General features: G+C 46.3%; 1 protein-coding gene and 1 non-coding gene across 6 annotated transcripts in view; both read left to right on the top strand.

The window, feature by feature from the left end:
- Window positions 1-13,519: 13,519 nt before the first annotated feature.
- The window catches only part of SRCAP (Snf2 related CREBBP activator protein), a 32,528-nt gene continuing 19,289 nt past the window's right edge, over window positions 13,520-26,758 (top strand). For 3 of the 5 annotated variants that reach the window (XM_032430699.1, XM_032430700.1, XM_032430696.1), the window contains exons 1-16: window positions 13,756-13,966; window positions 15,125-15,198; window positions 15,795-16,057; window positions 17,240-17,491; window positions 19,386-19,571; window positions 19,820-19,960; window positions 21,918-22,140; window positions 22,256-22,533; window positions 23,176-23,266; window positions 23,407-23,496; window positions 23,998-24,186; window positions 24,272-24,609; window positions 24,713-24,890; window positions 25,436-25,572; window positions 25,812-25,981; window positions 26,097-26,289. In XM_032430699.1, the coding sequence (XP_032286590.1) occupies window positions 16,004-16,057; window positions 17,240-17,491; window positions 19,386-19,571; window positions 19,820-19,960; window positions 21,918-22,140; window positions 22,256-22,533; window positions 23,176-23,266; window positions 23,407-23,496; window positions 23,998-24,186; window positions 24,272-24,609; window positions 24,713-24,890; window positions 25,436-25,572; window positions 25,812-25,981; window positions 26,097-26,289 (2,520 nt within the window). In that variant the 5' untranslated portion in view covers window positions 13,756-13,966; window positions 15,125-15,198; window positions 15,795-16,003. Of the gene's footprint in view, window positions 13,673-13,755; window positions 13,967-14,539; window positions 14,682-15,124; window positions 15,199-15,794; window positions 16,058-17,239; window positions 17,492-19,385; window positions 19,572-19,819; window positions 19,961-21,917; window positions 22,141-22,255; window positions 22,534-23,175; window positions 23,267-23,406; window positions 23,497-23,997; window positions 24,187-24,271; window positions 24,610-24,712; window positions 24,891-25,435; window positions 25,573-25,811; window positions 25,982-26,096; window positions 26,290-26,758 lie in introns of those variants that run through there. The other 2 variants (XM_032430697.1, XM_032430698.1) reach the window with 2 other exon arrangements.
- On the top strand, window positions 22,957-23,085 carry LOC116648896. Its single transcript, XR_004302587.1, has one exon. It is a non-coding gene; the product is annotated as a small nucleolar RNA SNORA30/SNORA37 family (small nucleolar RNA).

Genomic DNA, 26,758 nt, shown 5'->3' with positions numbered 1-26,758 from the left:
GGGATCGAGTCCCGCATCGGGCTCCCTGCTCGGCAGGGAGTCTGCTTCTCCCTCTGACCCTCCTCCCTCTCGTGCTCTCTCTCATTCTCGCTCTCGCAAATAAAAAAAAATTTTTTTTGTTTGCTTATTTAGATTTATTTATTTATTTATTTATTTATTTTATTTATTTGTCAGAGAGAGGGTCTGCCGTTGGCTCAGGTCACCATCCCAGAGTCCTGCGATCGAGTCCCACATCGGGCTCCCTGCTCAGCAGGGAACCTGCTTCTCCCCTGCCTGCCATTCTCCCTGCTTATGCTTGCTCTCTGTCTCGTTCTCTCACTCTCTGTGTCTCAAATAAATAAATAAATAAATTTTTTTTTAAGATTTTATTTCTTCATTTGAGACACAGAGATACAGGGAGAGAGAGAGCATGAGCAGGGAGAGAGGCAGAGGGAGAGGGAGAAGCAGGCTCCCCGCTGAGCCAGGAGGCCAATGTGGGGCTCGATCCCAGGACCCTGGGATCATGACCCGAGCTGAAGGCAGATGCTTAACCATCTGAGCCACCCAGGCGCCCCAATAAATAAAATCTTTAAAAAAAAGAAATGCAAGTTGTAGAACAATACATACAGTATCATGTCGTTTTTGTTTTTAAAAAAACAAAATGTGAATGTGTGAAGGTCTGAAAGATGGTCTATGAGGAGAACCACTAAACTCTGTTCAGAGTATTGACAGGTGGGAGATTGGATTGAGGGGGTTTGGGAGTTTTGTAGTGCGTTGCTTTCATAATAATGATACATGCGTGTGATCACAATTTTTGAAAATTCAGACAAGCATACAAAAACTTGAGATCATCCCTAAATCCTACCACTCAGAGATAATCCCAGTCAGCATACAAGTACACATTCTTTCTTCTTTCCTCTCCACCTAGAGAAACATATTCATCCTTTCAATCGATAAACTGGAATCATCCAGAACACACTACTCTGTGCCCTGCTGTTTTCAATATGTCCCATGTCAGTACATCACTGCAATGACTGCACATTTTGCCGTTATAGCAACTATCCCATAACTTAATCATGCGATCCCTTGCTGTTGCCCCCCTTTTTTTAACTTTTTAATTGTAAAGTATAACGCACATTAGAAGAATGTATAAGTACATATATTTTTTAAGATTTTATTTATTCATTTGAGAGAGAGAGAGCACGAGCAGGGGGAGGGGCAGAGGGAGAAGTAGACTCTCTGCTGAGCAGGGAGCCCAATTTGGGGCTCTATCCCAGGACCCTGAGATCGTGACCTGAGCTGGAGGCAGATGCTTAAACATCTGAGCCACCCAGGTGCCCCTAAATACATGTATTTTTAAAAGAGTAATTATAAAGCAAACATTTATGTTACCTCTACCCTAGAAATATTATTTTTAAATTGTTTTGAGGACGCCTGGGTGGCTCAGTCGGTTGAGTGTCTGCCTTTGGCTCAGGTCATGATCCCAGCACCCTGGGATCGAGCCCCTCATCGGGCTCCTTGCTCACCGGGGACCCTGCTTCTCCCTCTGCCTGCTACTCCCCCTGCTTGTGCTCGTGCTCTCTGACAAATAAATAAATAAAATCTTTTTAAAAAATAAAACTGTTTTTAAGTTTTCAAAAAATAAGGAAAGTATAAAAAACACCTGTGTACTTCTTTCCTAGAATTAACAAATACATGTTCTCTTTTTTTGTCTCCTTTTTTTAAGTTAACAAGACAACAAAACAGAATGTATTTTATCCTACACCTTGTTTACATACAGTACTTTATGTTTACTCTTTTGTGAAAACTTCAATGGACCAAGGCCAATATTGACAGCTCGATATTTTAAGGTTTCAGTAGTCTTAGAGTTGGCCCTGAGTGAAGGTTCTTGTGTCTTTCCAACAAGATTTCATTAATCTTTGAAAAATTCCTTGCTTCCTGGCTCAACAAGATATTGCAGGCTCACCTTGTACCTTTCAGCCCTAGTCACAGACTCGGTCTTTTCGGCCACCAGCCCTACCTAGTTCCTTTTAGAGACTATGATCTGAATGCTAAGATGCTTTGTTAGGATGCAGAACTGTCAAAATAAATGCAGCTTTACAGATACAGATGAAGTCCTCTTTGCTCTGTGAAATGGTTGTTATCACTTTCACATTTCCCCTGATTATTCAAGGGGGTGACCATCTTTTCAATATATCTATTGGCCATTTGAGTTTCCTTGTTTCCCAACTGCTGCTTCTTTGTCCATTTTCCTGTTCTTAAAACTTCCATGGCATGTCCAAATTGTTTTGCCTTTTTTTTTTTTAAAGATTTTATTTATTTATTTGGCAGAGAGAGATAGTGAGAGCAGGAACACAAGCAGGGGGAGTGGGAGAGGGAGAAGCAGGCTTCCTGCTGAGCAGAGAGCCTGATGTGGGGCTCGATCCCAGGACCCTGGGATCATGCCCCGAGCTGAAGGCAGACCCTTAACGACTGAGCCACCCAGGCGCCCCTGTTTTGCTTTTTTTTTTTTTTTAGATTTTATTTATTTATTTGACAGACACATAGAGAGAGAGCACAGATAGGCAGAGCGGCAGGCAGAAGGAGAGGGAGAAGGAGAGCAAGAAGCAGGATCCCCGCTGAGCAGGGAGCCGGACGCGGGTCTCGATCCCAGGACCTTGGGATCATGACCTGAGCAGAAGGCAGCCGCTCAACCGACTGAGCCAGCCAGGCGCCCCTTGTTTTGCTTTTATAAATAATGCTGTGATCAACATCTTCACACATGCACGTTTGCTCATTTTTCTGATCCATTCCTTATCATAAGTTTCTAAAAGTGGAATGTCGGGGACAAAGGATATAGTTTAAATTTACAACTTTTTGGGATCGAGCCCCGCATCGGGCTCCCTGCTCAGCGGGAAGCCTGCTTCTCCCTCTCCCACTCCCCCTGCTTGTGTTCCCTCTCTCGCTGTGTCTGTCTCTGTCAAATAAATAAATAAAATATTTTTTTAAAAAATAAATTTACAACTTTTTTTTTCTTTTTAAGAAACAATCATTTAAAAATCCAAATCAAAGGGGCACCTGGGTGGCTCAATCGCTTAAGCATTTGGCTCAGGTCATGATCCCAGGGTCTTGGGATTGAGCTGCATCGGGTTCCCTGCTCAGCAGGGAGTCTGCTTCTCCCTCTCCCTCTGCCACACTCACTTGTGCTCTCTCTCAAATAAATAAATAAAGTCTTATTAGAAATCCAAATAAAAAAGACTGTGTACATCTACACTCCCCCCCGCAGCAGCATGTGAGTGCCTGTCTTCCCACACCCTTCCCAGAACTGAGCGTCATGGTTTTAGTTTCCTTCTTTGAGGGTTGGGGATGTTTTTGATTGGGGATGTGCTTGCTTAAAATGTGCTGGATTCCACCTGTAAAGTCCCTGCGCCGTGTTGGCTGTGTTCTCAAAAGTTCCCAGGCGTCCTAGAGAGGAGAGAGGGGTTCTAGCAGCTCGCCACCCTCTCCTAGCCTCCTGGGACCTCAGCCCCTTGACCGCTGCCTTCCGGAGGCTCCTCTCAGAGGTCCCCCCCCGGAAGAGCTATTTGCTAAATCTGGCAACGCTACCCTCAGGTTCCCGTTCTACTCCTCTCACCTAGACTGCAGCAGTCGTCTCCGGGTCTCACCCCTACGGCCCTTCTTGACACCAGCCTTTGCTCGTAGCCCTCCTGCTACACTTAGAATCCCATCTAAACTCCTGAGCTTGGCCTTCAGAGGCCTGCCAGATGCAGGCCTGGCCCTTCTCTCAGACCCCATTGCCAACCGTTCCCCAGTCCCCTGCAGCCCCCTGGGCCTCCTGGTTGTTTCCTGTTAGGATAAGCTGGGCCAGCCTCAGAGTCTTTGTACTTATTTACCTCTGCTTAGAATGCTCTCTCCCCCAAGCATTCTCTGTTCAAATGTCACCACACCAGAGAGGCCTTGTCAGGCCACCTCGTCTAAAACAGCACCTTCCCTGCCCCAACCCTGCTTTATTTTTCCCTAACACACATTACCCGTCATTATTTTATACTTTGACTTGCTTAATGTGTTTGTTCTTTGTCTTCCCTCACCAGGAATGTAAGCTTGATAAAAGCTGGAACTTAAAGTGTTTTACTGGTTTGTTTTTCCAGTATTATCTCCCTGGTGCCTAGGATAATGCCTGGCACTTCTCAGACCTGGATCTGACAGGCTGTCCTGCACGGCAGTTAAGGGCACGGCGGTGAGTCAATCTTTCTGGGTTCAAGCCCCTGCTCTGCTGGTTGCTTTCCAGCTGTGTCATTTGGGGCAAGTTACTTAACCATCCTTTCTACCGTCTGTAAAACGGGGATGACAATCTACTTTAATTGGGTTATTTTTAAAAATATTTTATTTATTTATTTGACAAAGAGAGAGAGCAAGAGAGCAGATACAAGCAGGGGGAGTGGGAGAGGGAGAAGCAGGCTTCCCATTGAGCAGGAAGCCCGATGCGGGGCTCGATCCCAGGACCCTGGGATTATGACCTGAGCCGAAGGCAGACGCTTAACGACTGAGCCACCCAGGCACCCTAATTGGGTTATTGTGAGAATTAAATGAGTTAATCCATGTGAAAACATAGGCTGGTGTTTAGTGTTTGTCACTATTACAGTTTTTGAGAGAATTTTTTTTTTAAAGATTTTATTTATTTGACAGAGAGAGACAGAGCAAGAGAAGGAACACAAGCAGGGGGAGTGGGAGAGGGAGAAGCAGGCTTCCCACCGAGCAGGGAGCCTGATGCGAGGCTTGATCCCAGGACCCTGGGATCATGACCTGAGCCGAAGGCAGACGCTTGACGACTGAGCCACCCAGGCGCCCCAGTTTTTGAGAGAATTTAACACCAACGGGTTATTACTATTATACACACATGCAAGTGTCACCCAGCCCTGATCTACTGATATTTAGTATGTGCCTGTCACTCCCCCAGATGATGGGTATCGACACCTACACAGAAATTAACAAGACAGATGTGACCCCTCCCTTACCACGAGTCTTCCGGAACTCAAATAATTATTGCTAGTGTTAAAAGTGTTGAGAGGCAACAAAGCACAGAATTTTTCAGGAGATATAACTTAGTCTGAGGGCCAGCAAGAGATCCTGGAAACTTCCACTCTGTAGGTTCTGACCTGGTGGAGAGGAGAGAGAGAGCCATGTGTGAAAAAGAGCCTGTACGGTGGGAAGGCCAGTGTGGGAGGAGTGCAGGGCTGGGGAGATAAACCTGGAGAATCTGGCAGGGACCACCAGGCGGGGCTTTGGTGGTCTCAGAAAGGAGTTTCACAGGAGCCGTGAAAGGACTCAAAAGTTGGAGCCTGACTCTGTCCGCTAAGGAGTTAGCCAAGTTTTCCCTGACTGTCACTTTAGGTCTCTGTTCAACTGCCACCAGAGACCACCTTGTCTAAAATGGTATCTCCCCTGCCCCCCCATCTCTGCCCCTCTTCCCCTGCTTTATTATATCATGAGCCCTGGCATTCTATCACACACACTCTTTTTTTAAAAGATTTTATTTATTTATTTGAGCGAGAGAGAGAGATCATGAGCGGGGGGGGGGGGGTAGGGGGAGAGGCAGAGGGAGAAGCAGACTCCCTGCTGAGCAGGAAGCCCGATGTGGGGCTCAATCCCAGGACCCTGGGATCATGACCTGAGCTGAAGGCAGACGCTTAACCGACTGAGCCACCCAGGCGCCCCTCTATCACACTGTCTTATGCTTGTTTTCATGTCACCCCCATTGGAATGGAACCTGCGAAAGAGCTGGGACTTCGGGGAGGGGGAGAGAGACTGGCCGCAGGAAGACCGGTTAGGAGGTTGGCCAGAGCTCTAGAACTTTGATTTGCTAGGAGGGTCAGGAGCAGCTGGCTGGCTGGTAGAGAGCAGGAGGCTAGAGGACTTGACAGCTTGAAGCTTCATTTGCATAGCACTTTACACAAGACTGAAAAAAGAGCAATTGTCCATATCAAAGAATGGAGTGGGGAGGCAATGGAGATAGTGGTGCTGAGGAAGGGGGACTAAAGTCCCAGCAGTCCCAGGGCGCCTGGCTGGCTCAGTCGGTAAATAAAGTCCCAGCAGTCCCAACAAGCCAGTTCTTGGTACTGTCACTGATTTTGAGTCATCAAGGGCGAAGGATCAAGTGTGGGGCTGGAGAGAAATAGAATATAGAAATATTGGGGTGCCTGGGTGGCTCAGTCGGTTAAGCATCTGCTTTCAGCTTGGGTCATGATCCCAGGATCCTGGGATGGAGCCCTGTCGGGCTCTCTGCTCAGAGGGGAGTCTGCTTCTCCCTCTCCTTCTCACACTCCCCCCGCTTGTACTCTCTCTCTCAAATCTTTATTTGAGAGAGAGCATGAGCAGGGGGAGCGACAGGCAGAGGGAGAAGCAGGCTCCCCGCTGAGCAGAGAGCCCTACAGGGCTCCATCCCAGGATCCTGGGATCATGACCCAAGCTGAAGGCAGATGCTTAACCGACTGAGCCACCCAGGTGCCCCAAGAATACAGAAATCTTTAAGATGTAATGGACAAGACTTGGTGGCCGGATGTGGGGCATGAAGGAAAGGGAGGGTGATGGCTTCATTTCTAGTTTAAGCAACTGGGGGAATGGTGGTCCCATCTACTCAGAGCAACTGGGAGGCCTGGAGGAATCCAGGAGTTAGACTGATTGGAACACAAGCTCTGAGCTGGGGGAAAATGCTTGGCTCTAGAGATGGTAATTGGAACGCACAATGAAATCATGACAAAATGCCTTTTTCTTCTGAGATCCCTTTCGGCAAATTACCAGAAATGTTTATATGCAAATGCTTTCTGGTTGCAGCCGGGGCTTCTCCACTTCATCTAGACCGTTCTATAACCCCCAGATACTTCTAGCAATGGAGGGTCCCTGTAAAGAAGGGGTCCAGAAGCTTAAACTTCCTTAGCTTCAGGGTATCTGCCTCTGCCCTTGTGGATGTGTTGGATGAGAGAAGGCAATTGAGGGAAGAATCTTGAGGAATGCCTACAATTGATGGACGGGTCCAGGAGAAGTGGCCTGTGAGGGAGACTGAGAAGGGGCATCCAGAGAGGTAGGAGGTAGGAGGAGACTGGGAAAGGCTTCACAGAAGGCAAGAAGAATGGCTGTTTAGAGGATCATTATCACTAGCAATCAACTGCCAAGTTCTGCTAATGCTTCCTCTGCAATATCTCTCCCTCTAACTCCACTGCCACCTCCTGGCCAATAGTCCTCATTACAACTGCTCGGGCTTCTCTATTTCCAGCCTCTAGTGGAGCCTGGACCATGCCCATCCCTCCTCAACAACTCTCAGGAGCTCCCTGTCACCTCCAAACTAATCCCACTACCCAGCCTGGAATGCTGGACCTTTGGCCGCCTGGTTCCAGGTGACTTATCTATCTCAATCTGCTCCCTCATAAAGAAGATAAGCTGATCTATTCACTATCCCCGCAACCCTCAACCTTTTGTGGCTGGGTCATCTTCCTGAATTGCCCACCCTTCATGCCTAAATTTTTCAAGGTCAGGCTCAAATGACATCTTATCTAGGAAGCCCTCCCTGATGCCCAGTGGATCGGATCTGACCCTTGACCACCTTCTCTTGTGACATCAAAACACTGCCCTGATTTTCACAAGCTCACAGATCACCCCCAATGAGACTAAATTCTTGAGAGTAGAGACTGTCATCTTCTCTGCTGTCTCTCTCATTTTACCCAGTACAGGGCCAGACACTCAGTGGGCAGAGGAAATGCTGGTCAGGAGAGAACACCCACTACCACCCAAATGTAGGAACAAGAAGTCACAGATTCAACTACCCCCAGGAGCCAGACAAATATGACAAATGCACAAAGTTGCCCAGTGCAAGACAATTAGGAATGGTGGGGGCCTATGGCAAGTAGGAGACTTCATTCTTCTGCCTAAAGTATTAATAACACTCAGAACATTAAAACACTCTGTAAAGCATATCTGAAAACTAAACTTGACCTGAAGAGTCATGAGTTTGAGACTCTGAAATATGGGTCCAAAATACACCCCTCTATTTAGGCAGTTCTTTAGAGCTTTCAAAGCAATTTTACATCAGCAACTCTATCTCCCTTATACATGTGAGAAAAGTGAGGTTCAGAGAAGTGAGGTACTTCTTTTTTTCTTAAGATTTTATTTATTTTTTGACACAGAGAGAGACAGCAAGAGAGGTAACACAAGCAGGGGGAGTGGGAGAGGGAGAAGCAGGCTTCCTGCTCAGCAGGGAGCCTGTTGTGGGGCTTGATCCCAGGACCCTGGGATCATGACCTGAGCCGAAGGCAGACGCTTAATGACTGAGCCACCCAGGCATCCTGAAGTGAGGTACTTCTTAAGATGACATAGCAAGGAATTAGTAGGACAAGGCTAGGTCCAACCCATTTGGACTCTGGCCTGGCTTCCTGTCTTCTGAAGGTGATGGGAAGAGGGTCTAAAAAGAGGGGCATCATTCACATTTTAGAAACTAAGGCTATTTTTTAGGGCAATATTACATTCACAGCATTGAGGGGAAGGTACAGAGATTTATTATACACACCTGGTCCCCACACATGCAGAGTCTCTCTATTATCAACATCCTTCACGATAGTGGGACATTTGTTACAATTGATGAACCTACATTGACACAGTCTAATCACGCAAAGTCCATGATTTACATTTTAGTTAACTGTTGGTATTGTACATTTTATGGGTTTAAAAAAATGTATGACAACATGTATCCACCATTAGAGTATCATAGAGAGAATTTTCTGCCCTAAAAATCCTCTGTCCTCTCCTCCTATTCATCACTCCCCCACTGACCCCTGGCAACAACTGATCTTCTTAGTCTCCATAGTTTTGCCTTTTCCAGAATGTCATAGAGTTGGAATGATACAGTTTGTAGCCTTTTCAGATTGGCTTCTTTCACTTGATAATATGCATTTAAGTTTCCTCCATGTTTCTCTCTCTCTCTTTTTTTAGAGAGGGAATCGGGGGTAGAAGGGGCAGAGTGAGAGGGGGAGAGAGAATCTTAAGCAGGCTGCACGCCCAGTGCAGAGCCCAATGCGGGGCTTGATCTCACATCCCTGAGGTCATGACCTGAGCCAAACTCAAGAGTTGGATGCTTAACTGACTGAGCCAACCAGGTGCCCCTCCTCCATGTTTCTCTGTGGCTCAATAGCTCATTCTTTTTAGTGCTGAATAATATTTCACTGTCTGGATGTATCACAGTTTATCCACTCACCTACTGAAGGCCACCTTGGTTGCTCCCAAGTTCTGACAATTATGAATAAAACTGCTATAAATATCTATTTGCAGATTTTTGTGTGGATATAAGTTTTTTTTAACTCCTTTGGGAATTAGGAGAGTGATCGCTGGATTGTATGGTAAGAGTATGTTTACTTTTGTAAGAAACCACCAAACCATCTTCCAAAGTGGCTGTACCATTCCCACCAGCAATGAATGAGAGTTCCCATTGTTCCACATCCTTGTTGGCATTTGGTGTTGCCAGTATTCTAAATTTTGGTCATTCTAATAGATGTGTAGTGGTATCTCACTGTTGTTTTAATTGGCATTTCCCTGATGACACATGATGTGGAACATCTTTTCATACGTTCATGTGCCATCTGTATGTCTTCTTTGGTGAGGTGTTTGCTAGGGTCTTTGGCCCATTTTTTAATCAGGTTGTTTTCTTATTGAGTTTTAACAGTTCTTTGAATATTTTGAGTAACAGTCCTTTATCAGATGTCTTTTGTAAATATTCTCTCCCATTCTGTGGCTTGTCTTCTCATTCTCTTCACACTGTCTTTCACAGAGAAGTTTTTAATTTTTTTTAAGATTTTATTTATTTATTTGACAGAGAGACACAGCGAGAGAGGGAACACAAGCCAGGGGCGTGGGAGAGGGAGAAACAGGCTTTCCGCGGAGCAGGGAGCCCAATTCGGGGCTCGATCCCAGGAACCTGGGATCATGACCTGAGCCGAAGGCAGACACTTAACAACTGAGCCACCCAGGCTCCCCAGAAGTTTTTAATTTTAATGAGATCCAGATTACCAATTATTTCTTATACGGACCATCCTTTTGGTATTGTTTCTAAAAAGGCATCAACACCACTGTCAAGGTCATCTAGGTTTTCTCCTATGTTATCTTCTAGGTGTTTCACAGTTTTGCTCTGTACATTTAGGTCTGTGCCCCATTTTGAGTTAACTTTTGTGATGGGTGTAAGGTCTGTGTCTAGGTTAATATTTTTGCTTATGCATGTCCAGTTGTTCTAGTTCCACTTGTTGAAAAGAGTATTTTTGCTCCATTGTATTACCTTTGCTCCTTTGTCAAGATCAGTTGACCATATCAATGTGGGTCTACTTCTGGGCTCTCTATTGATCTATTTGTTCCATTGATCTATTTGTCTATTCTTTTGCCAGTATCACGCTGTCTTGATTACTGCAGCTTTACAGTAAGTCTTGAAGTCAGGTAGTATCAGTCTTCCAACTTTGTTCTCCTTCAATATTTTGGCTATTCTGGCTCTTCTGCTTCTCAGTATAAACTTTAGAATCAGTTTGTTGATATTCACAAAATAACTTGCTGCGATTTTTATTGGGATTGCACAGAATCTACAAATCAAGTTGGGAAGAATGGACATCTTGACAATATTCAGTCTTCATCACTCACTTTTGATTCAACTGAAATTTAATTTGTCAAATGGAACAATCTCCTTTTCACAGGATTGTCTGAAATGTTTTTCATTGTTCAGTAACTACCTAGAATACTGTAAACCCTGTGACAATGTCCCTGCTCTCAGGGAGCTTATCTTTTAGAGGGGAAGGGGGCAGACGATAAACAAGCATACAAATAAATTAGTGATTTCAAATAAGTGTTGTGAAGAAAGCATGGAATAGGGAGTGACTGGCAGTGAAAGGGCTATTTAATACCAGGGAACTTCTCTGAGGAGGCAACATTTGAACTGAGACCTTCACGAAAAGGGAGAGCTAAGGAAAAACTTTCAGAGGAAACAACAAAAATGAAGGCCCTGGAAGCAGAAAAGAACTTGATGGATGGTTTGGAGAAGGGCATGTGGCTTCAGTACAGTGGACAAGGGGTAAATGAAGTTTTAAAAAAAAGTAGACAGGGGTCATAGCCTGTAGGATATTTATTTTTAAAATTTAAGTATAAAATACATGCTTTGAGGTACACAAAGTACACAAATTTTAAGTACACAGCTCAATGAATGTTTACATCTGTATATATCCATGGAAATGACCTCATCCAGATCAAGATAGAGAACATTGGTCAGCAGACATTTTTTGGTAAAGCACCAGACAGAAAATAGTTGAGGCTTTGTGGGCCTAGGGCCTGTGTTGCAACTAGTCAGCTCTAGTACTGTAGTAGGGAAGGAGCCAGATGCCATGTAAATCAGTGGGTACATTTCTAGTAGAGCCCTGTGGCTCTTCCCAGGTAAAATCTGTCTCTCAATGGTTATTTTTATTTTTATCACCTGCTCTTGAACTTTCTATAAATGGGATTATATATATTCTCTTGTGCCTGGCTTCTTCAGCTCAACATGTCTGTCCTGTGGAGATTTTAAGTCATGATACATAATTTGGGTTTTTATTTAAGTGAATTAAGATGCCATTTGGGGGGCTCATAGGTGTGAGAGCAACATGATCTGATTTATGTGTAAAGGTCACTCTGGTTGCTATGTGGAGAATGGAGTAGAGAAACAGGAGTGGATGTGGGAAACCCAGTCAGGGGTAATCCAAGCAAGAGATAATGGTGACTGGCTCAAGGGTGATAGTCATGGAAATAGAAGAGAGATTTGGGGTTTATTTTCAGTTTGAGCTCATGAATCCCATACCTTATTTTTGTTTTTAACCAAGTATTATAATACAAGTAGTTCACACTAATACATTTCCTGAATAATCTTTCTGAGACTGGCTTAGTGGATTTTCATGTATAAACCATGTTGCTATCCTCAAGGGGTTAATAATACTTTTTGGGGTGGAGGGGACAGACCATGAATCCAGATATAATGCAATCAGTGCTTTATGAAACCCAGGAGGCTATGGGAGCCAACAGTATGAAAACCAGCCTAGGTGTGGTCAAAGGAGAGAGATCACCTGGGGGTTGTCGCCCTTGAGCTGAATTTTGAAGGAAGAATAGCTGAAAAAGGACAAAAAGGTTTATGGGAAGGCCAAGAGATGTGAGATCTCTTGGAAGCTCAGTGTGGTTCTATGCTGGGGTCTCAGAAATATGTAAGCTTGGTATAAAAAAAAAAAAAAAAAAAAAAGACTGAACTTGCCCTAAATGGATAGGCCTTCAACCACTTTTTCAATCAAACAATCTGTCCTGGGTGCTTTTGTATGCCTTGAGGCCCCAGCATAGGCCAGAGGTAGTAAACTGGCAACCTGCGGCTGAATTTGACCCTTTTGGCCGGCAGGGTGACCACTGGAACAGTGGTGTGAACAGTGGCTGTTCTTGCGAGACAGAGCATATAGTCTCCAGTCCCTCACGTTTCTCACCTGACCCTCTTCATTTTATTTATATTACCTTCCTAGGTATTTGAGTTTTCTTTCATTTACATTTATTTTCTTAATAAAGTATAACGAACATACAATGTTATGTTAGTTTCACGGGTACACGTTTTTCAGTTTTCAACCCTGATCTTTGCTGTAAGAAAAACATCTTCAAATCAGTGACACCGAGAGAAGGATCAACTCTTTGAGTAAACCAGGTAAGAACTAAACTGAGTGGATGAAGAGGACCTGAATGAAAACTTTATCAGGGCTTCCTAATCTGACTTTAGTTGGTAAATTTTGCCTGTGTATCCTTGTGATTTAGACTGCTTGGCTATGAATCCTGGCTTTGGGCTCTGTCACTGGTTAATCTATGAGCTTCAATTCATTTGTAAAATGGAGCTTGTTGGGATTAAAAGAATTAGTGCACAAAGTGATCTCAGTAGAAGGTAACTGTTGTTACTCTTTTCTGGGGTGAGGCATCTCAAAGGAGTTCTTAACCTAGAAAGTTGGCCAACAAATGGCATATAGGTGCTTGGGAGCTATCGGGAATAACTCCCTTGTGTAAAACGGAGCAGCTCTCTATGTAAGTGGACTGCCGTGGGGAATCCAGAGGCCCAGGCTCTACTGCTAACTTGCTGAAAGGACCTGACAAATTGCTTTAGCTCTCCGGGTGATGTATTAAAAAACGGTGGACTAGTCCGAATTGGCAGCCGCAATGCAGCTCCAGGAGCACTTTCGCTGGTGGAGGATAAAGACGCTCTGCCGCCGGGCAAGCGCGGAGTCTCCGAGAGGACTACATCACCCAGCCTGCTTTGCGCTTCAGGCAGCGCCCTACGCTAGCACGCGAGCCTCCCCGTTCCCCCAACCTCCAGTTACTGTCTCTCGCGAGAGGACGGGCCGCGCCGGCGGTAGCGATAGTGAGCTGTGGTGGTGGTGCTGGTGGTGGTGGTGGCGGCCGAGACGGCGGCGGCCATTTTGGTGGGGCCTCGGAAGCGGCGGCGGCGGTTCGCTGAGAGTAGCGTCTTCCATTTTTCCCACCCACCGCCCGCATCTCTTGTGCCGTGAGAGGAGGCAGTGGAAGCAAGGCGGTGGCAGTAGCCACGGGCCCCAGGGGAATTTAAAGGCCGCGAAGGCGGCAGCCAAGAGGGGGCCCTCCCCCCTCCTCGGCGGGAGGGGGGGTGGTGCGCACGCCCCCGAGGACGCAGGTAAGGAGAGGGAGACAAGATGGCGGACGCTCCACAGTTCCCCCTCCCCTGACGGGTGACTGCGCGCGCATCTTTCCGCCACCGCCTCTCCTCCCACCTTCCCGGGGTGCTGCGCGCGCACCTTCGGCCGGGGCCCCGGGGCCGGTGCGCGAGGCTGTCGGCGCGAGCCCATAGAGACAGGCTGAGGGGGGCCAGGCCGGCCAGCACAGGGCCCGGGCGCATCTCCTCTCCCCTCCCGCCCGTCTGCGCACGCGTGCCTGAGCGAGCGAGCGAGCCCTGAGAGGACGGACCCAGGTGCGCTCCTGCCCGCCCACCAACCCCATTCCCCCCCCCCAAGGGGCGCGCGGGAAGAGGAAGGGGGGCGTGGGACGAGGAGTCGGGGCGCGCGCCCACCATATCCAGTCAGTAACCAGGACCTGGCGGCACGAACCCTCCCTTATGTCAGCCCTTCGCGGTCTGGTGGTGGGGGGCTCCCTGACGGGTAGGGATGAGAGACTTCCCAGCCTGCGACCCTTGTGTGCGTGGGTTTGGGCTCTGGCGGGAGCCCCCGGGCGGTGCGCGCAGCCTGCTCTCTCCACTTCCAGGCGCGCACGCGCGGGCCCCTCCCCCAGTCTGTCGCGCACGTTGGGTGGGGTGGGAGTCTAGGAGGGGGCGGGGCTAGCTTAGGGTTAGTGGCAACTTGGGGCAGAGGTCAGGGGTCACGCCGGGTCAGTCTGTTGGAAGGAGTTGGGAGAGAGCAGTGAAGCGGGGGAGTCAAGAGTTCAGGCGTCTTGGATTCTGGTTAGCTCGGGTCCTGTGAATCTGTTGTGGAGGAAGGAGTGAATCAAAGGCTGCACCGTGGTGAAGGAATTTCCTTAAACACTGGGGAAACACTTCCGGGCCTTTGGTGGGTTTACCCTACCTGTTTCCGGGGCATGGTTCTTTGCTGAGCGGTCTTTCTCACTTCGGACTTCTCCTCTAATGTCTCCTGCTGCAGTTCTTGTGTTTGGGGAAGTGTCTCATGGCTCAGGTATAGGAGTTACAGGGCCCTGCCCAGAGAGGAAGAGTGGATTCTCCTGTGATTTTGTGCAGCCCTCACTGCAAAGGAGAGCCAACATCTTTGAGCTTCTGGATGTGACAGCTCTTTTTGCTTTATTTGCTCTCCATTCAATGGTTGGAGCCTTTTACACTTCAGCTTTTTAAACTTTTTTCTTTTTTTTTTTTGCTTCACTTCAGTGCTTCTCCTCCAGCCAGAATCTTAGGTCTCTAGGGAATTTTGTTTTTGAAAAACATGATTTGCTTTTATTTTTCTGAAATGTGAGCTTTTCTTACTACTGTAACTCTCTTCTTTTCAACCTTTGATTTGGGTATACTTAAAAGCCTCAAAAGTTGTTGTAAAGAAGGTTTTGATAGGTGTTGGTAAATGTGGATTGGTTCCTCACTGCTGTTTTTCTGCCCTTCTGTTTGTTTCAGGCGTGATTTCCCTCAGTACGGCGGCACCGTGGAAGTACAGACTTTCACAGGGGGTGTGGTCTCAGCTCACACAGGTGAGGGTTCAGATACTGTTTTGTGTACTGATGCTAATGGGAGAGATGTTTGAGATAATTAATGAGGGAAATTATAAGTCAGTATTTTTGGTTTGATAATGGTGCAAGAACAAAACTAGACGTGTGGATAGAGAAAGGTCTGATCACCCTGCTTCTCCCAAGGAGAGTAGCATGTTCTCCATGGATTTGGCATCAGACTACCTGAGTTTCAGTCTTTCAGTTCCTTACTGTGTGACCTTATGCAAGGCATTTAGGTCTCTGTGTGTGCTGACTTTCTAACTTATAAAATAGGGAAAGTATTAGAATGCATGTTTCATTTAGGTTAGGGATATTTTCTGTCTCTATCCTTAGCATATAGAAGGAACTGAATAAACATTTCTTAAGGTGTGAAAAGTACCTGACTTGCAGGGTAGGTGTGAGGATTATAGAACATATCAAGTCGGTGTTCAGTAAAGTATGACACATAGTGGAAGCTTAGGAAATGTAGGCTATAATCATTGTTCATTATCTTTATTCTTTAACATTGTTCTTGTTTTTTTTTCTAAAGATTCATTAATCTTTTTAAATCCCATTTTTACTCTTTTTACCCATTTTAGGTGCTCCAGAGGCCGGTGGACCTGAGCGGAGGCTGGGACGCCCTAGTGGGCCCCGGGCCCTGGAAGGCGGGTCCCGGTGGCCGGTGGCCCAGAATGAGGCCAGCTCCCAGCATGCCCTGCAGCCGGACGCCAGCCCCTCGGCCAGCAGCAGTGGTGATAACGACCCAGTCATTCTTCAGGCGTCCAAAGAGGAGCCTGGGAGTGGGACCATGCAGAGCAGCCCCTCCCCTGCTCACCCTCAGCTCCCAATCCTGCAGACACAGGTTTGAAAGTGGGGAGGGTTCCTTCTCTGTTTCTGCTTTGTGGGCTGTTGGGTCTGAGGCAGAAGAAATGTGGCAAGTTTTAGCCACATATCCATGATCCTAGCTATCTGTGTTTAGAAAATTTTTGGTGCTCAGGTTGAGCATCAGTCCTATTAGATACTCACATTCTTTTTGACGTTAATACAATATTGATCACTAAGAGTGTAGAAACTTCTTGTTACCTGAAAAGGGTTCAGTTAGGCCAGGTTGGAAATGGAGGTTGGGACAACATGCTCCTAAACTGTGAGCTTTGAGAATAGCTCAGTTTCTTTAGGAATTGGAGCAACATAAGCATTATGGATGGTGTGTAGTGTTGATACTTTTCTTATACTAAGGAAGTGTAAGAGTATAAAAAATGTGGCTTTTGAGAGTATACCTATACATAGGTTTGCAAACAGTAGGCTTTTGACGGGTATGAATTTGATACTTATAATTTTCCTGAGCAGCTGGGGAATTTTGTGACATACAGTCTTCTGTCATTTAACTGAGGTAGGAATTTCAGTGGCACACCTGTGAGGATGGTGTGCCGGAGTGATTTTTATGAGTTTCTTCACTGTCCACATTCAAGTGAGACTTTGTTCTCTACTTACTATTGTTTGTTCCGTACCTTGTAAAGTAATAGGTGAGTATTTGAGAACAGTGACCAACCCCACGCCCCTTCCCACCTTCCTAGTAAAAGAAACTACCAAGATTGATGAAGAACATAAAGAGGTTTAAGTGATCTTGGTGGTAGTCATTGTTGCTTTTTGAATTTGGTGATAACTCAAATTTATTCTAATAGGTGAATCTGCCATACTTGCTGTGTAAAGGAAGGAAGAATAGGGAGTTGTTTATGTGAGTGGAATTCTTGAGTTTCTGAAAGGATCATTAGCATTTGAAATCACATGCTATGGTATTATTCTTGAATTTGGGAACTGTGTAAATGTCAGGTTATAACTCTTCTTGCATGCCAAGCATCTCTGAACTTGGGTCTGTTACCTTGAACACCTCATCAAAACATTACCCAAAAATTTGTGTTTATAAAAACGAGGTTGATCATTTACTCCGGAGTTTTTTTTCCTTGTAAGATAGAATGAAATAATATGATGAGAACTTCTCATGGTGCTAAGCATTCATTTTATCTATCATTTTCCGTTTTTCTAGATGGTGTCGGACGGCATGACAGGCAGCAATCCTGTGTCCCCTGCCTCATCCAGTTCCCCAGCCTCTAGTGGGGCAGGCGGCATCTCCCCCCAGCATATAGCTCAAGATTCCTCTCTGGATGGACCTCCAGGGCCCCCAGATAGTGCCACAGTGCCCCTGGAGGGGCTCAGCTTACCCCAGGCTGCTGACCTGGCTAACAAGGGCCCAAAGTGGGAGAAGAGCCATGCTGAGATTGCAGAGCAGGCCAAGCATGTACGTATTGGGAAGGCCTATGAGGATTCTTCTTTCCTCGACTTCTAAGTCCCATGAGCATTTTACATTTCTTTCCTTGTGGATTTAGAGTATAGGCTGTGCCTTAACATATCTTGAGCAAGTTGCTTGATCTCTGAGCCTCCTTTTCTGTAAGGTAGAGGTGGTGTAGTAGTCTATAGACTGTTGTGAGGTCTAAGTTAAAGGAGAAAATAGACATGAAAGTGCTTTGTAAACTGTAAGGCTCTTAATATTTACTGGTTTCTACTTCTCATTTCTATCCTCTAGCCTCTGTTGCCTTACCCAGTGGTTAAGTGTGGTCCCTGGACCAGCAGCATTGGCATCACCTGGGAAGTTTGTTAGAAATGCAAGTTTGTTCGTACCCCTCTTCCACCTATCCATTTAAAGGTCGAGGGTGGGGCTCAGCAATCTGTCTTAAAAAGTACTCCAGATGATTTTTTTTTTTTTAGATTTTATTTATTTGAGTGAGAGAGAGAATGATCAAGGAGAGCAGCAGAGGGAGAGGGAGAAGCAGACTCCCCGCTGAGCAGGGAGCCTGATGTGGGGCTCGATCCCAGGATTCTGGGATCATGATCCGAGCCGAAGGCAGATGCTTAACTGGCTAAGCCACCCAGGCACCCCACTCCTGATGATTCTGATGCATGCTTAAATTTGAGAGCCATTGGTCTAATACCCTTGTCTGTCTTGATTTTTTTCTTCACCATCAGGTCATTTAGTTCCCTGTGTCATCTATGGCTGTTATTTTCTCTGATTTAGTTTTTGTCAGGAGAGAACAAGAATAATGAAGGCAGTTTTCTTGAGTTTATTTGTTTTTAAAGATTATTTTAGGAGCTTCTGAGTGGCTCAGTCAGTTAAGCATCTGCCTTCAGCTTGGGTCATGATCCCAGGGTCCTGGGATCGAGCCCCGCATCAGGCTCCCTGCTCAACGGGGAGTCTGCTTCTCCCTCTCCCTCTGCCCCTCTCCCCCCGCTTATGCATGCTAGCTCTCTCTATCTCAAATAATTAAAATCTTAAAAAAAAAAAAAAGATTTATTTATTTTAGAGAGAAAGTGGGGGGGGGCAGAGGGACAGGGATAGGGAGAAAAGCCGAGTGGGGAGTCTGACGGGGGCTGGATCCCACAACCCTGAGATCATGATCTGAGCAGAAATCAAGAGTCCAATGCTCAACTGACTGAGCCACTAGGCGCCCCAGTTGTCTTGAGTTTTTAAGTCACTTTTGTTGATTTCAAATGCTTTTACTTTCCTGCTTATGAAATTTAACCTTTATAGAAACATGTTATCTTTTGTCATACTATTGTTTAATCTTTTTACGTATAACTTTCTAGTATTTTCACCAAAATGTACGTTTTTATAAAACATACATTTGTTTTGTAAAAACAAATCAGATTGTATACGTTGGGCTTTATATTTCTAAGCATGAACATCTTTTTCTCAAGCGGAATTCGACAGTGATGAAGATCCTTTGTATCTGGTATATAAGGAAGGGTACGCTCCCTGCTTCTCTGGAGGCTTCCCTTGGAATATGTTTTCCTCAGTCTTTGCTATGTTCATGGGGCATGGAGATTGAGTGAAATAATGGAAAGAACGTGAAATCTGGTGTCTGGAGTCATTAGACCTATTTTTAATTCCCAGCTCTTATCACTTCCTGGTTGTGTGATCTCAAGTAAATCACTTAATCTCCCTGATCTTTTTTTTTTTTTCTCACTTGAAAAGGTTATAATATCTACTTACTTGCAGGATTGGTATGTGAACTTAAGACTCATAAAACACTCAGTCCAGACAGTGCCTATATATAATCAGTGCCCAGGAATTCAGCTGTGTTCATGAGGTAGCATATATGTGCAGTAACTTGATTGACCTAGCTCTTCCTCGTTAGGAGGCTGAGATTGAGACTCGGATTGCTGAGCTGCGGAAGGAGGGTTTTTGGTCACTGAAGAGGCTGCCTAAAGTGCCCGAGCCTCCCCGCCCCAAAGGCCACTGGGACTATCTTTGTGAGGAGATGCAGTGGCTCTCTGCTGACTTTGCTCAGGAGCGACGTTGGAAACGGGGTGTGGCCCGTAAGGTATGTCAGCAACTGGACCTACCTTCCATATTTCTTTTCCAGGTTTCCTTTTCCTTGATAAGTGAGTTGGTTTGAAGGGAACCAAACAGAACAAACAGTATAGGGTGCTTATTAATGCCCATAGTCTCAGGAGGCAAGCTCTGACTTCTCAGATTTCTTGGACTTGATTATTCTCTTTGCTCTTGATTTGAGGAGGGAGTAGGAGACTGGCCTTGGAGTGTTTTCACTCTGGTTCCTTATTCCCACAGGTTGTGCGCATGGTCATCCGGCACCACGAGGAGCAACGGCAGAAAGAGGAACGGGCTCGGAGAGAAGAGCAGGCCAAGCTACGCCGAATCGCCTCCACCATGGCCAAGGACGTCAGGCAGTTCTGGAGCAATGTGGAGAAGGTAGGTAGCAGGAATTGGGAAAGGGAAATGCCTTAGGTTTGCTTAGTGGATAGCATGGTAGCAGGAATGATCAAAACATCTTGAGAGAATGAATATTCTAATTTCAGGCAACTTTAGTGACACTTCTGTTGTGCATTGGATCTCTCTAGCATTGAGTGCTGTGAAGAAGAAAGAAATACAGTGGAAAAATACGGTCCTGCCTTTGGGGATTGTTAATAGGACTTCTTGATCCCTCTAGGCCATCTGTCCTCTGCAGGGCATTCAGCATGCTTTTCCTAAAACCTTTCAGTGCCATTTACTTGTTTAAATACCATCGAAGATCTTAGTAATCAAATTGTTCTCATGTATTAAGTTTTATTTCTCAAGTACCACCTGGTTTCTGTCTGTATTTTCAGTCTTGTCTCCTGTCAATTCCTTTTTTTTCTACTTCAAATATTTTTTTTGCACATCCCTGGTAACTTACCCATGTTCTTTCTGCTGCCAGGAATGCCTTTTTCCGCATGCCCACTTAGGGAACACCTACTTACAAACAGAGAAAGACATGTATCATATGACCTCACTGATATGAGGAATTCTTAATCTCAGGAAACAAACTGAGGGTTGCTGGAGTGGGGGGTGGGGTGGGAGGGATGGGGTGACTGGGTGATGGACACTGGGGAGGGTATGTGCTCTGGTAAGCGCTGTGAATTGTGCAAGAGTGTTGAATCTCAGATCTGTACCTCTGAAACAAATAATGCAATATATGTTAAGAAAGAAAAAAAAAGAGGGGCGCCTGGGTGGCTCAGATGGTTAAGCGTCTGCCTTCGGCTCAGGTCATGATCCCGGGGTCCTGGGATCGAGTCCCACATCGGGCTCCTGACTCAGCAGGGAGCCTGCTTCTCCCTCTGATCCTCTCCCCTCTCATGCTGTTTCTCTCTTGCTTGCTCTCTAAAAAATAAAATAAATAAAATCTTTAAAAAAAAAAAAAAGAAAAGAAAAAAAAAGAAAAAAAGAAGAAGAAGAATGTAGCAGGAGGAGAAGAATGAAGGGGGGGAAATCGGAGGGGGAGAAGAGCCATGAGAGACGATGGACTCTGAAAAACAAACTGAGGGTTCTAGAGGGGAGGGGGGTGGGAGGATGGGTTAGCCTGGTGATGGGTATTGAGGAGGGCACGTTCTGCATGGAGCACTGGGTGTTATGCACAAACAATGAATTATGGAACACTATATCTAAAACTAATGATGTAACGTATGGGGATTAACATAACAATAAAAAAATTAAAAAAAAAAAAAAGGGAACACCTACTTAGTCTTTTAAGATTCAGCCCCAGATACATTTGTAAATCTTTCCCTGCTGCCTGAAATTAAACTGGCTTTTCTCTTTCCTGTCCTCCCTTTGTGCTTTCCTCAGAAGCACTTTTTAGGTCATTTAGTTTTTCCCTCTTGAAAAGCCAGTCAAGGGGCGCCTGGGTGGCTCAGTTGTTAAGTGTCTGCCTTCGGCTCAGGTCATGATCCCAGGGTCCTGGGTTCAAGCCCCACATCCGGCTCCCTGCTTGGCAGGAAGCCTGCTTCTCTCTCTCCCATTCCCCCGCTTGTGTTCCTGCTCTCGCTAACTCTTTTTCTCTGTCAAATAAATAAATAAAATCTTTAAAAAAAAAAAAAGAAAGAAAAGCCAGTCAAGAGGCTAGCACAGAGGAAGTTTCCCTAAATGTTGGGTAAAAGAGTACGTGAATAAAAGATTATCTTAGGGTACCTGGGTGGCTCAGTTGGTTAAGCAACTGCCTTCGGCTCAGGGCATGATTCTGGAGTTCCAGGATCGAGTCCCACATCGGGCTTCCCACTCAGCGGGGAGTCTGCTTCTCCCTCTGACCCTCCCCGCTCTCATGCTCTCTCTCTCCCATTCTCTTTCTCAGATAAATAAATCTAAAAAAATAAATAAAATATTATCTTAGTGACCCATCTATTTCATGCTATGGCAGGTGGTGCAATTCAAGCAACAGTCCCGGCTTGAGGAAAAGCGTAAAAAAGCTCTGGACCTGCACCTGGACTTCATTGTGGGGCAAACTGAAAAGTACTCAGACCTTTTATCTCAGAGCCTCAACCAGCCGCTAGCATCCAGCAAAGCTGGCTCTTCCCCTTGCCTTGGCTCTTCCTCAGCTGCCTCTAGTCCTCCACCCCCGGTTTCCCGGCTGGACGATGAAGGTGTGTGTCCTCTTTGGCTCTGTTACTCTTCCTCATGTACCCTTTCCAGAGCTGAAAACCCACCCTGTGGCTTGCAGGGCCCCGTGGACTTTGTGACCTTGTTCTCCTGCTATAGATGGGGACTTCCAACCCCAAGAGGAGGAGGAAGAGGATGATGAGGAGACGATTGAGGTTGAAGAACAACAGGAAGGCAACGATGCGGAGACCCAGAGGCGTGAGATTGAACTGCTTCGACGTGAGGGAGAATTGCCATTGGAAGAGCTGCTCCGTTCCCTCCCCCCTCAGCTGCTAGGAGGGCCTTCCAGCCCCTCGAGAACCCCCTCATCTCGTGACAGTGACACCCGAGATGGGCCTGAAGAAGGTGGTGAAGAAGAGCCCTCTCAGGTGTTACAGGTATAGGGAGAATGGGTAGAGGGAGGACTCAGAGTGGGAGCAGAGGTAGAGGTTCAAGGACTGATTTCTGGTTTATAAGGTCTGTTTTGGTGTTCAGGAGTTCTCCCTGGTTAAGGGCAGTTGGCTCTCATTTAGGGATGGATAGGGAAGAATCTGAGTTTGGGGAAAGTTGCATTCTGAGGTGGGTAGTTTCTGATGCGGTACTGGAAGAGCGTATTGTTCTCTACTCTTTAATTGCTATGTGGTCTTGAAAAAAATACTTAAATCTGGTTCTTGCCATTTTTGTGAAATGGTCCTAATACTCCCTCTTGGTTTGTCGGTTTGGAGCTGGGATGATAATCTTGAAGTGTTTCCTGGACTAGGCTGTCTCTTTCTCATATGTCTGAGTGTGTGGGGATGGTGCTGGGGGCCTGTGTTTCTTATCTAGCACTTTCACAGATCCTCCTCCAGGCAGTGGGGCCAGGATTTGGTAGCTGGTGCTGAAAGAAAACCCTTGGTTGCGTCCTTGCCCTGGGACTGTGCCAGTGGCAGCTGTCACTCAGTGGGACAGAGAGACTGTTTTGTGACATCGTATTCAACATTGTACCTTTCTCTTGCTGCTCTAACCTTAGGTCTTCTCCCTTTTCATCCTTTGCCATACAGGTGAAGCCCCCACCCTCTGTCACACAGCGCAACAAACAGCCTTGGCATCCAGATGAGGATGATGAAGAGTTTACTGCCAATGAGGATGAAGGTCAGGCTTGTTCTCTTTATCCTATTGCCCCTTTCCTTTTAAATTATCTGGACCTAACATTTCATGCTTTCTTCTCTCCTCAACTTGGACTGGGTCCTATGATTCTGTTCCCATTGATTTTGCTTCGTTCTCTTTCCTAGCGGAGGATGAAGAGGATACTATAGCAGCTGAGGAGCAGTTGGAAGGGGAGGTGGATCATGCCATGGAGCTGAGCGAGTTGGCTCGAGAAGGTGACATTCACCAGACGTTTACTGAGCATCCGCTTGGTGTCTCTTCTGTGCAGAATGCCAGGGATAAAGAGATGAATAAGACACTTTTTATCCCCCCTTGGAGGAACTCCAGGTCTAATGACAAAGACAGATGTAAACAAATAATTATAAATAGAATGTGATGACTGGTTACGATGGAAGTTTGAACAAAGTGATACAACAGCTTAGTGGAGCTAATGTAAGAGGATGTTGGCCATGTTTGACTTGTACTTTAAAGAGAGGTTTAGTTTGATATTACCCTTCCCAGTGGAAGGCAGCATCATCCACAGTTCTAGCCCAGGCTGTGGGCTTGGCTGTAGTGCCTGGTGCTGAAAGCAAACTCTTCTGTCTCCCTTCAGACATAAGCCCAGTAGTGTCTGTAGAAACCTGGATAAAATGAACTGGCACCACTCAGACCTCTCCTTCTCCTTTACCCTCTTTCCCTTGAAGCACCCGGAAGCTTATCTGCTGTTTCTTCTCCAGGTGAGCTATCTATGGAGGAGCTGTTGCAGCAGTACGCGGGAGCCTATGCTTCTGATGCCTCTGCCCCAGGCTCTGGGAGTAGTGAAGAGGAAGACGAAGATGAGGTTGAGGCTAACAGCTCTGACTGTGAACCAGAGGGGGCCCTGGAAGCCGAAGAGGCTCCTCAAGAGGATAGTAGCAGTCAGTCAGGTGAATGTGTGGTCCTGGGCACACCGGAGGGGAGACACTGGGGGAGTAGGTATGGTGAGCGCTAAGCCTTGGTCTTGTGCTTTAGAATCTGCTGAGGAGCAGAGCGAGGAAGAGGAAGATGAGCGTTCAGAGGAGGAAGAAACAAGCGGCAGTTCAGAATCAGAGGAATCTGAGTCTGATGAGTCTGAGGAGTCTCGATCACAGAGCCAAGCAGAGGAGGAGGAGGAGGAGGAGGAGGAAGACGATGACTTTGGGGTGGAGTACTTGCTTGCCCGGGATGAAGAGCAGAGTGAGGCAGATGGGGGCAGTGGACCTCCCACCCCAGGACCTGCCACTACTCTAGGCCCTAAGAAGGAAATTAGTGACATCGCTGCGGCAGCTGAAAGTCTTCAGCCCAAGGGTTATACCTTGGCCACCACGCAGGTAACCCCAGACACCAGCTTCTGCTTTCTCATGTCTTGACTTATTTGTTTCTCAGTGACTAGTGCCTCATTTCTACTGTGATACCTCTCTTCCTCCCTACCAGGTGAAGACTCCCATCCCCCTGCTCCTGCGGGGTCAGCTCCGGGAGTACCAACACATTGGGCTGGACTGGCTGGTTACTATGTATGAGAAGAAGCTTAATGGTATTCTTGCTGACGAGATGGGGCTAGGCAAGACAATCCAGACCATCTCCCTTCTTGCCCACTTGGCCTGTGAAAAAGGTAACGAGGCAGGGCCGTCCCTCTTGGGTCTCCTTGGCCAGCTCCCTGCAAAGCCTGTTTAATGGTGACTAGCTTCGGGATGGTGAAACACTCACTGTTTGTGCTATCTTGGTGGCTTCATTGACTCTGGTCAGGAACTATGGAGATGCCAACGTAGGTGCTAGGATTCTTAGGGGGGGCCATTGGGGTAGAGTGGTCAGGGTTATACCTGAGGAACTAGAACAGAGCCCCAAAGTTTGTATTTCCTAACCATCTCTCTTTTTAATTCTGCTTAAAATCTTTCTATTTTGTTTTTTTAAGTTGAGGTATAATTGACGCCTAACGTTATGTGAGTTTTGGGTATCCAGCATAATGTTGTGATACTAGTACGCATTGTGAAATGATTAGCACAGCAAGTCTAATTAACGTCCACTACCACCCAGTTACAAAAACTTTTTTTCCCTTGTGATGAGAATTTGTAACATCTCTTTTAATGATTTTCAAATATGTAATCCCGTATTACTATAGTCACCATGCTGTACATTTTTCTGTCTTTTTCTAAACAGGTAACTGGGGTCCCCATTTGATCATTGTCCCCACCAGTGTGATGCTGAACTGGGAGATGGAGCTGAAACGGTGGTGCCCCAGCTTTAAAATCCTCACTTACTATGGAGCCCAGAAAGAGAGGAAGCTCAAGCGGCAGGTTCGCGCTCCATGTGATCGATCACTCCTCCGCCCGCCCCCCACTGATGCCTCTTTTACTCTTAGGCCCTTTCCTCAGAGGAGTTCCTTTTCCTCCCCTCTCTGTTGCTGCCTTCTGCTCCTGGGACTTTCTCTTTTCTCCATACCTGATTTATGTCCTTCGAGGACCTTAGCATGTCTTTTTTTTATCCTTTCTTTTCTTTTCACCCCATCGTCTGCTGCTTTCTTCTGCTGCTTTAGGGCTGGACGAAGCCCAATGCCTTCCATGTGTGTATCACGTCTTACAAGCTGGTGCTGCAGGACCACCAGGCCTTCCGTCGCAAGAACTGGCGCTATCTCATTCTGGATGAGGCACAGAACATCAAGAACTTCAAGTCACAGCGCTGGCAGTCACTGCTCAACTTCAACAGGTGGACATGGAAATGGGGATCTGGAGGAGGGTTGACTTGACCTAAAGAGTGGGATACTCAGAAGGTTGGGACCTTGCTGATCATCCTCCTTCTAATTCCCTCTGTTTCTTTGCAGCCAGAGACGCCTGCTCCTCACAGGAACGCCATTGCAGAACAGCCTCATGGAGCTGTGGTCCTTGATGCACTTTTTGATGCCCCATGTCTTCCAGTCTCATCGCGAGTTTAAAGAATGGTTCTCTAACCCCCTAACTGGCATGATTGAGGGCAGCCAAGAGTACAATGAAGGTCTAGTCAAACGTCTCCACAAGGTAGGGCCTATAACAGTTTGGCAGGGGGATTGGTAGTGGCAAACTAAGGGCAGTACCTAAAAAAGCTTTAGGGAGAGGGGTGGCAGTGTTGGGCTGAATTCACTCAGTTGTCAGGTGGCAGTGTTGTAGTGACTGACCCATTGCGAAATTGAGTGACTTCATCTTAGTCATCATTTTACTTGTTTTTTTCTAATAGTGACATTTCTGTCTTTATTCTCTGAGTAGAATGATACTGCTGACCAGTCCTTGCTTAGATTTCTTCTTACCAGGCTTTCCTCAACTTTCATTGGGTTCTCTCTCTCTCTCTCTTTTTTTCTTTTGTTTTCTCTGGCTCCTCTTCCTTTGTCCGGCTTTTTTTTTTTTTTTTTTTAAGATTTTATTTATTTTAGAGAAGGGGGGGGAGTAGAGGGAGAGGGACAAGCAGACTCCACAGTGAATGCAGAGTAATGCGGGGCTCGATCCCACGACT

The sequence above is a fragment of the Phoca vitulina genome, unplaced genomic scaffold (genome assembly GCF_004348235.1).
Source record: "Phoca vitulina isolate PV1807 unplaced genomic scaffold, GSC_HSeal_1.0 scaffold45, whole genome shotgun sequence".
NCBI lineage: Eukaryota > Metazoa > Chordata > Mammalia > Carnivora > Phocidae > Phoca > Phoca vitulina.
Note: the sequence above shows the minus strand (reverse complement) of the source record. Positions and strands in the feature narration are given on the sequence as shown.